The 9,654-nt window shown below is 46.2% G+C and overlaps 1 protein-coding gene across 1 annotated transcript in view; it reads right to left on the bottom strand.

Annotated features, from left to right (window-relative positions):
- Window positions 1-289: 289 nt before the first annotated feature.
- Window positions 290-9,654, bottom strand: part of ppargc1a (peroxisome proliferator-activated receptor gamma, coactivator 1 alpha) — a gene marked incomplete at its 5' end in the record, with an annotated part of 42,813 nt that continues 33,448 nt past the window's right edge. Inside the window, 6 exons of the mRNA XM_080547628.1 lie at window positions 290-523; window positions 3,102-3,253; window positions 3,671-3,795; window positions 5,611-5,731; window positions 6,955-7,059; window positions 9,068-9,654. The exon at window positions 9,068-9,654 is cut by the window's right edge and continues 653 nt beyond it. Of these exons, the coding sequence (XP_080403754.1) occupies window positions 420-523; window positions 3,102-3,253; window positions 3,671-3,795; window positions 5,611-5,731; window positions 6,955-7,059; window positions 9,068-9,654 (1,194 nt within the window). The 3' untranslated portion in view covers window positions 290-419. The remainder of the gene's footprint in view (window positions 524-3,101; window positions 3,254-3,670; window positions 3,796-5,610; window positions 5,732-6,954; window positions 7,060-9,067) is intronic.

Genomic DNA, 9,654 nt, shown 5'->3' with positions numbered 1-9,654 from the left:
CACCAGATTTAAAAAAAAAGAAAATCAACGACAAAAAAAAAGAAGAGAAAAGACTGAACAAGCTGCACCTTTTTCCACCACTCAAAGCATTGTGGGTGCTGTAGTAGTGCTTGGAGAAAATTCTCATAAATCTTTTATGTCTTTCACTGACCATTGTACAGCAACTGTGCACAGGTTATGAGGGTTCACTGGCTTTCCCGGAAAATGTCCCCTTCCAGCTCTTCAGCAGCTATGTTCATGTAAACTTTGTTTTTCAATATATTCATATATATATATATATATAGGTCTATATATATTCATCTGTATATACTCTCTTACATAGAGTGTAAAACTTCTGGTAGTCTCGTAGTCAAAGGACAGACACATTAGTGAGGTATCAGAATTCCCTCTTTGTAGACAGCAGGTGGGGATGGCATTGGTTACCTTCTCAGGCTGCGCTGGGCCTCTCTCAGCAAGCTGTCAAAATCCATGGAGTCATACTTGCTCTTAGTGGAGGCTGGATCAAAGTCGTCAGAATGGGAGTCTGAAACCAGAGAAATTTCAGCAATGAGCAGTATTCTAGAAGCAGCTAGAAATCTAGAATCAGCAATGAGTGGAATTCTAGAAGCCTAACTCTCGTCAAATTATTAGCCTTTTCACATCATATTATAAATATTATAATACTTATTTGTTTGAAAGAGGTGAGGTCACACTGTGAAGAATGCCTGAAGAAGGTCTATGACCGAAAGCTCGCAATAAACAACGTTTTTTGGAGTGTGCGGATGCTGTTATTTTGCACTCTTAAGAGGTGAGGTCACACTGAAATGTATTCAAATCATATATTTCCAACCTCTTTTATCCAATCCTATGCAATCACCAATACAACATTTTTCTCTAAGCTAATCAGCTACTGATTACCCAAGCTACTTAGCTAGGCACATCTGTATCTATCTCAAATAAGGGACGATAAATAATCAGTCTATCTATGCCCTCTCCTACTTGATATCTCACGGTCCCACAAATTAGATTTCCGTCAGACACCACACTTTCAAGTCATTCTACATCATTCAAACGCTAAGTGTGGAAAATAAAGCTTTTTTGATATGGAGCACAGAAACGCCCAGAACCGCAAAAGCATGAGGCTCATATTTTGATTGGTAGACGTGATAATAAATAAAGAGTGTCTTATCTCTTGTGGCAGACAGCTTCACAAATGGGGCCCCCCCACACACAGGCAGCGGCACACTATGAGAGCTTGAGAAATGGGAATGACCATGGCAGCCAGGAGATGCCAGTCGTGATCTAATACTATGGCCGAGGGGTGGATTGTGTCACGCCGCGCACCTTGAGGGATGAAAAATATCCCTACGTACTACTTAGAACTAATGGACAGTGTCTTGGAAAACAACAAAAAAAAAAGACAAGAGGCCGTAAGATTGAGAGGAGGAACTGAGGCCATTGCGGCATGACATTATTCAAGTCCCCAGCTTGAAGAGAACATTCGTTTTCCCCCCCATCCCTCCTTTATTCTACCCTCTATCTGTGCAGGTTGGGATAAACTTCACTAGCCTTTCTGAAAAAGGAGGCAAAGCAAACAGAACGGTATTTTTTTTATTCCTTGGGACTGATTTGTCATCTCAAGCATAATACCTTTGCCTGAAGGCTCTTGGATTGGATTAACAAATGCCTCTGTGAGTATGTTTTCACAAACATAACTCCACTCTTTGCTTTCACCCCAGGCCTCCTCAGAAACAGACAATAATATACTCGTTTTCTTGAGGAAAAATGCCATCCCTTTTTCTTGAGTGACCCACTGACCTTCCAACCCCACTGCATTATACATTCCTGACCTCACATATTGTAGAAAATAAACGTGGAAGTGGAAAGCCAACTTGACTTTAGAAACCCCACTTGCCATCTTAACCCCCATCATCTAACGGAGCAAAATGATCTTCTTAGGCTGCAGAGCACAGCATCCCCTGTTAATGGAGTGTCTCTCACTCATGTTTTCAACATGGCTTCTAGAGTGTCTATCCCCCTGTTAGTGATACAGACCTTGGGGAAGTAGAGATGAAGACCCTTACCTAGTTTCATGTCAAACATAGGCGATGTGTAGGGGGAGGCTTGGATTCTATCAATGTCCTGCATTTTTTATTAAAGGCGTCATCCAGCACTATAGCTGTATCCATCCTCTAACATCAAGTGCAGTCTTTTACGCGTATACTTTTACTTGTGTATAGATTAATCAAGAGTTCTATCTCGTGCTTTTAAGTCACCGGCACTTTGCACACAGATGCTTCTCAGGGACCAAGCCTGTGTCTAAAAGCATTTCATGGGAAAGAGAGCGCTGATTATTATCAATCAGGTCTTAGCTGTCAGCCCTGTTTCCTCAATCTCTCTCTCTCTCTCTCTCTCTCTCTCTCTCTCCCTCCCTCTCTATCCCTTTCTCTCCCTCTCTCCATCTCTCCCTCCCTCCCTCCCTCTCCGTGGAAGACACACTGCTATGTGCCACAGCGAGGTCCTGCCTCTGCTCCGCACCACAACAGCTGGCAACAGATGGAAGCTCACTCAGGAGGGAGGGGGCTGATGGGACTTAACCTTGCCTCCCCCCCCCCTCCTCCACCTCCTCCTCCTCCTCCTCTCTTCTCCTCCCTCCATCGAGAGACAGAGCGAATAAAATATACATCACTGTGTAGGGTATCAGAAAACCCACGGACATGCTTTCAAAGGGGGTATCTTTATCCCAATATCCACACTTCTCATATATCGACAAAGTACAGAGATAGAGGCTGTGAGTAATGGAGGACGAGTCTCCTTCCTCGAGATACTGAGGCAGGAATAGAAGCTCTATTCCTGGAAAGTACACAGGGTGACCCTTGAACTCTATTTGGCCCTTTTGATACCTCGAGGCATATTCAAAGCTGCGGGGGGGGGGTTAGCGGTATGCGAAGATATGTTCTTTGATTTTAAAGGCATCACTCAAAAGCCTTTTGTTTTTCTAGCTTTTGTTTTCTTCCTCCTCTCTCTCTCTCTCTCTCTCTCTCTCTCTCTCTCTCCCGTATGAGCCAGTGACTCCGGGGCTCTATCTCTCTCTCTCTCGCTACAACAAAAGCAGCACTTACCTAAGTCTGTGTAATTCGATTTGCAGAACTGCTTCTGTCCGCCGAAGCACAGCTCGAACTGAGGTTCGTTCAACCGGCGTAAGGTGTGTCCGTTCTCAAGGGCAGCGAAGGCGTCACAAGTGTAGCGGTAGGTGATGAAGCCGAAATTATCCCTGAGAGAGTTTGAGAATAGAAAAGGAAAAAACGTCAGACGCAGTCGACAACGGGACAACAGAGGATCCTCGTAGCGGACGTCCACACTATTTATATGCAGAGAGGAAATCAATAAAAATGTATCTTTGGGCTTTTTTGGGCTATGAATAGATAGAGACGACAGACCCCCGACACACATAGACACCACTCACTCACTCACTCACTCACTCGCACACTCACACACAGCACACACACACACAGCACACACACACACACACACTCACACACACACACACACACTCACACTCACACACACACACACACACACTCACAGCACACTCACACGCTCACACGCACACACACACACTCACACGCTCACACACACACACACACACACTCACACACACACACCCACACAAAGTCCTGGAGCGTCTTACCCATCATCTCTCAGGTTCACGGCGCACTCTTCGATCTCGCCGAAAACTTCAAAGCGTCGCTTCAGCTCGGTCCGGGTGCTGTCGGACCTCAGCCGCCCCACGTACACCACGCGTCTCTCCTCCTGCTCATTAGAGTCAAAACAAGAGAGGAAGAGATTAAAGGAGGAGTGCAATCTCCCTTTTCTCTCTCTCCCCCTTCAACTCATCTCTATGGCCATATTGAACAGCTCCCTTAACAACCCCATGGCAAGAGCTGACTTTAAGGTCAGTCTTATTGTCGCCCTGTCTGTTTTGTTCCCCAGATGATTGGTTGGGTTTGTTCTAAACACCTTCTCTTATCTGATCTGAAGACAGCCTCCTTAGATCTCAGCACTCTCGCTTTTCATGCTTGCCTTTTCCTTCCCAAAACCTCATGAAACCCTTGGTATTAAGAATCACATGATGACATCTCTCTCTTCCTCTTTGCTGCTCCGACAACTCAAAAAATAAGTTCATGAGTTGTTTAGTATTACACAATAAATCTGTGTAAAAATAATTGTAAAACATTTAATAAAAGTGTGTGTATTGAAGAAAGATCAAACCCGTTTTAAGAATCACTGATTAGTGGGTAACTCTGAGCTACAGTAGGCCTACTGCTCAGCTCTACTGTAACACACAAGCCAATAGGAAGCCAGTGAGCAACACCATTCTGAAAAACAGTAAGCCATGGGGGGTAGAATAAAACATACTGTTCCTTGAACCACAAAGGACACAAGAGGTCACATGGAATAATTTAAAAAACCCCAGTGAAAGAGCAATTATAGTTTTTGAGTAATTTAATTGTGTCTGCTAATCATATAATACAGCACCATGCCTCGGGGTATGTTGTATCACTAGCATTATTTATTTATTCGTTCATTTACTTGCCATTACTGGGGCGAGCCTATTGAGATCCATTCAAATTGTAAATTCTACCCCCAGGGCACTGGTAACTTATACATGTAAATCAGTTGCCTTGGACTAAACTCAAAGTTCACCTCCACAAAGAGAAGGCTAGACTAAATGACATACACACACTCCCTTCTTACAATAGGGGGGAAAAAAGATAAATTAACTAGATTGTTTTGTTTTGTTTTCTTCATCTTCTTCTTCCCTCCTCTACACTCGCATACTGTGCAGTTTGAAATTAAAGTGTTTTGCTGAATTAGTGATATTAGTTGCTGACAACTGATAAATACACAGACTTTTGAGATGGCACCCTGAGGCTGGGCAGTGTTTGTGTGTGTGTGTGTGTGTGTGTGTGTGTGTGTGTGTGTCTCTTTCACATACTTTGGCCTCCCAAATCCCTACTGACAGCTTGGCTTTGCCTGTAATTGTTTTCTCCTGAAATGCACGCAGGCCAAACCTCCTATGCATTATTTGCCTAGTAGCATTCCTCAGTAGGGTTTTACCGTATTGGAAATGTGTGTCATTCCACACAAAGACAGGAGTGGAGAACGGCGAATAGATATTCATCACATTCGATTGAATTTGAAATAGAACCACCACCACCACCACCGAAAAAAAAGAAAAATCCTTATTCAAAAACTATACATTTCCTTGGGCAGTAATTTCCTTTCCCCCCTTCCTCCTCTTCCCCCCGTTTTTTCACCCCTGTAGTGTGATTAATAAGATCCGACACTGTTTCCACACACCAGAGACTGTAAAAATACACAACCTGGAGATAAAGAGGAACCGCGTGTAGCTTCAATGATTCAGGGGACTCACTTTGCATGTATTCATTCATTAAAAAAAGGAACAGTGGCATGGCCATAGGCTTGGATCTGTCTCAGAGTCTATGTAATACAGGGGGAGGGGGCACGCCTGCCATTATGGGGAGCCACGCTATTATAAAGCCAGTCAGCATGTATGAAGGACGTGTCCTGAGCAAATAGGAAAATACAATACATTAGGGCACTCACTATTGCTTTTTGCCTTTGTCTCTCCCTCTGCTCCTCCCTCTCGAACTCCCGCTTCTCGTAGTCCCGGCGGTACTCCTCCCGCTTCAGCCGCTCGTGCTGGTACTCCTCGTAGCTGTCATACCTGTTAGAGAGGAGGACCGAACCAAACGCGTCACTTCACTGTCCTCAAATTCGCCCTTCCCTTTGACGTCTGCGTTTAGAAGGCGCATCGGCCGATAGTCACCAAGGAGGAGTGGGCCCTTCCAACCCAGCGCGGGGGGAGGGTTTGAGGGGGGGGAAACAAACAAACGCATTAATAAGACGTCGTCTTCTCCTCGTCGTAAAGGTTACGGATCCCGCAGGAGAGGCCCGCGGGAGAGCGGACTAGCGCGCTGTCGGAGCCGGGCAGCTGCCACTGTCAGCACTACTTCACATGTCATTACTTTCTGCTTAGTTAGGGCTTCATCTAGGAAAAAAAGTTGCAACTTTCTCAAACTTCCTCCTCGAAGACGTGGCCGTGCGTTTTGAGAGATAGGACTCTTGGGCATGTCTGGTGTCATTAAGGCTCGTCAATGCCAAATCAGTTTGGAGCAGGGGCAAGGGTGTCGGATTTCCAGCACACTGTGCCTATCTGCTTGTGTGCATATGAATTCTGCAAGCGGTTGTGAAGGCGAAGGAGATAGAATTTAGGGCCACTTCATTAGAATTTAGGGCCACTTCATTAGAATAACGATATGTGGGGATGGAGTTATTTAAATTCATCCTCTCTAGATTGTGTATGTAGCTCATCAGCTCCAGGTGCCCTGAGACCTAACTGTCTCCTCTGAGACATATTCACTGCATATGAATGGACGGGATCATATCTTGACTGGTTATGCAATTCCTGCGGCATCACAACAATGTGACACTATCAATAACACAAATCTACTTGTTTACATTGTGCCCTCTACTGTGTTTCCAGCTGTACAGAGTGTCACTGGTGCCACTTTGCGGACGAAAATGAACTATAGAGATGTCACGGGTTTGATGTATTGAGGAGATACTGGGGGGATACCAAGTTATACATAAGGGATGAGGTGAACCTTTACCTTTATTAGAAGGAAGTACACAGTACAGCACTTATGGGTACACAAAAAGGAATGAAGGTCCTTCTATTTTTTCTTTTTCCTATGTATCCACCCACCCATCAACCAAACACCTATTGCCAATAGAACAATATAATAAGAAGAAAAAAAAAAAAAATACATTATATACATATAATAATAAAATCATAATAATAGAAATTATAATAATAATAAAATAAATAAAATCAAATAAAATATATATATGCATATAAATGACAGGAGTTAAATAGTGGACCTTTACCTTGGCCTGCGACTGAGAGGAGATCTGGACTTAGACGGGGAGTGTGAGTGAGGGCTTTTGTGAGTCCGGGATCGGAAAGTGCTGGAGTCCATGTTATGACGAGACCTGCGTTAACCAAAGAGAACACCAGGTTAATCAACACGACATCATCAACGGTTATACCATAATAACGTCTCATAGCATAATTGCCTAGGTCATGCTTCACTTGTGGTCTGCCGAGCCATCTTTGTATGTAGTGTCAAAAATGCCTATGTCAAAGAGATGACTTGGGCAGATCAGAGATTTTGTAATGTAACAACAAGCATTCTGATAGGCTGATGGCATAGTAGGCAATAATGCACAGTGAATCAGCAGTGTTAGGAGAGTAAGAGTCAGGCAGATATCTCAATTTGGCCAAAATATGACTTGAGGCTATGAGGCTAACGATAAGTTATGCATATCTATGTTTCGTTGTTGAGAGCATTGCCTGACTGAACGACAACAAATATAACACACCTAATGCAGAAATGTCCCTCTCACTGTGCGCATCATCTCCTAAAATCATGTTACTCTAGTTTGCATAGAGATACGAGAGATAGCGAACGTGTAATATCTAACCTTTTCATATTACAAGTCTTTGAAACATTTCACTCCGTGTTCATACGGTACTTTTCTTTTAATTCCACTACTGACTCTCCCCCCCTTCCTTTACAGTGCAGTTGGGAGTTCTCACCTAGTCCCTCACCAGGGCCAGTATATACATGCACCTCCTATCTATCTTGTATGAGAGACAGGTCCGTAGGCCCAGCAGCCCAACTCTAAAGCTCACACCCCTCTGCACTGACTATCGGCTCTTTAGCTTCCTTTGCTTAATTATTGAACTGATGCTGTCGAAAGATGGACTTGAATAATAGAGTGGGAGGAGAAGCTATGCTAGCTCCATGGAGCCAAGAGAGGAGGGGGCGAGAGTGGAGAAGAGAGTAAAAGAGAAGATTGAATATTGTATTGATGTATTGTACTGTAAGGATAATTTGTCCAACCTTCTTTCCCGACTCCCCTCAAAGACAGTGACTGATTCGGAGAAGGATAGAGATAAAGGGATAGAGAACCATAGTGAAGAGCATCCCCCGCCCCCCCCCAAAAAAGCTTATTGGTTTGCAGAACAGATCATTCTGGAATCAAAGAAACTAACTTAGTAACTTTAAGATAATTCTTCCGGGGCCGTGCGAGCCACTCAATAAGACAACTACCCAAAGCCACCCACCCACCCACCCCCTCTGCTCTATTCAAAAAGAAACCCTGTGAAATGTAGTTTGGTGACGATGATGTTACATCTTTTTGAGATAAGGGGGGTCCAGGACTACACTCACTACCAGATTTGGCTTTCATCTCGTGGGACAAAGGGGGATTTGCTGCTCAGCAAAACAACAGCTGCAGCTTAAAACAACAGCACAGCATCAAATAGAGACTGGGGGGAGACGAAGAAGGGGGGATGAGAGCTACAGCTCAAATCAAATTCACAGCCAGGGGATGAGGGGGCTGTGACAACTCTGAAGCAGGACGCCTAAGGCACTATTTATTTTTCCTAGTTGCCTTTTGGATTTACATTGTGTGTGTAGTTTAAACAGTACATGGGATGTCACGATTCGCCTAACACAGTACTACCTCTTTGCCTCACACATTTATGAGAGTCGGCAACGGGAGTCTGATTTATACTGTAGGACAGAGAGCGAGAGTTTGGTTACGGGATTCTATTCAGCCCAAACAAAGACAACGGTCTACCAGGTTCGAATTCTCCCTGCATCACTCTCTCATTGTTGAAACCCTTTTTTGTCAGAGACCTAATGAATCCTTCCTTGCATTTAGCTCGGGAAAAATGGATGTAAAAGCAGCTGAAGAAGGACAACCTGCTGAGAGAGTCTCAGTCACCAGTCCTCCCTGACATCAAACTCTCCAGATGGTTGAGGAAGGGTGTTTACAAGACTGAGCCGAGCCGGGCCCCCTGCCGTACACACGGAGAGAGTCCACCCGCCATGCTTTAGTAGTAACGTTCAAACGACAGAGGGGGGAAACGTCACCCCAGCCGGGAGAGCGACTGAGTGAGGGAGGGAGGGAGGGAGTCGCTGAGGCTTACCACGAGGAGGGGCGTCCGTCTGGCGAGCTGGAGAGGGAGCGCCTCCGGTGGCGCGAGGAGGAACTGCGGGACCCGGAGCGGGAGCGGGAGTGCGAGCCTGAGGAGTGGGGCCAACCGAAGTGTCTGGGGGAGACGAGGAGGGAGGAAGGGGGCGAGACGGAGCCTCGCGAGGGGGGGTAGCTGGACGGGGAGCAGGACGGCGAGCCGTCGAAGAGCAGGTCCAGGGGGGTGCCCTCCCAGGGGTAGAGGAAGCGCCCCTCTCGCCCCTCCAGCTCCAGCTCCTCGTGGAAGGGGGGGAGACCTGGGGGCAGGGGGTACCCGGAGCCACCAGGTAGCCTGGGGTAGTACTCAGGGGGGGTTCCCCCAGTGGAGGTCTCCTCCTCGGGCGGCTGCGAGGCTCCACCCTTCTCCCCCTGTGCCTCCACTGCCGCCGGCTCCCCCTTGCTGTGGATGGCTTGCTGCGGGCGGCCAAAGTGCTTGTTGAGTTCGGCCCGGATCTCCTGGTCGCACAGGGGCTTCCTGCTACCGTCGGCGGTCTGCGCGGGACCACGCGCGCCTTTAGCGGGGCTCCCCTCCCGCCCGTGCGC

The sequence above is a fragment of the Nansenia antarctica genome, assembly GCF_963989245.1.
Source record: "Nansenia antarctica genome assembly, chromosome: 17".
Classification (NCBI taxonomy): domain Eukaryota; kingdom Metazoa; phylum Chordata; class Actinopteri; order Argentiniformes; family Microstomatidae; genus Nansenia; species Nansenia antarctica.
Note: the sequence above shows the minus strand (reverse complement) of the source record. Positions and strands in the feature narration are given on the sequence as shown.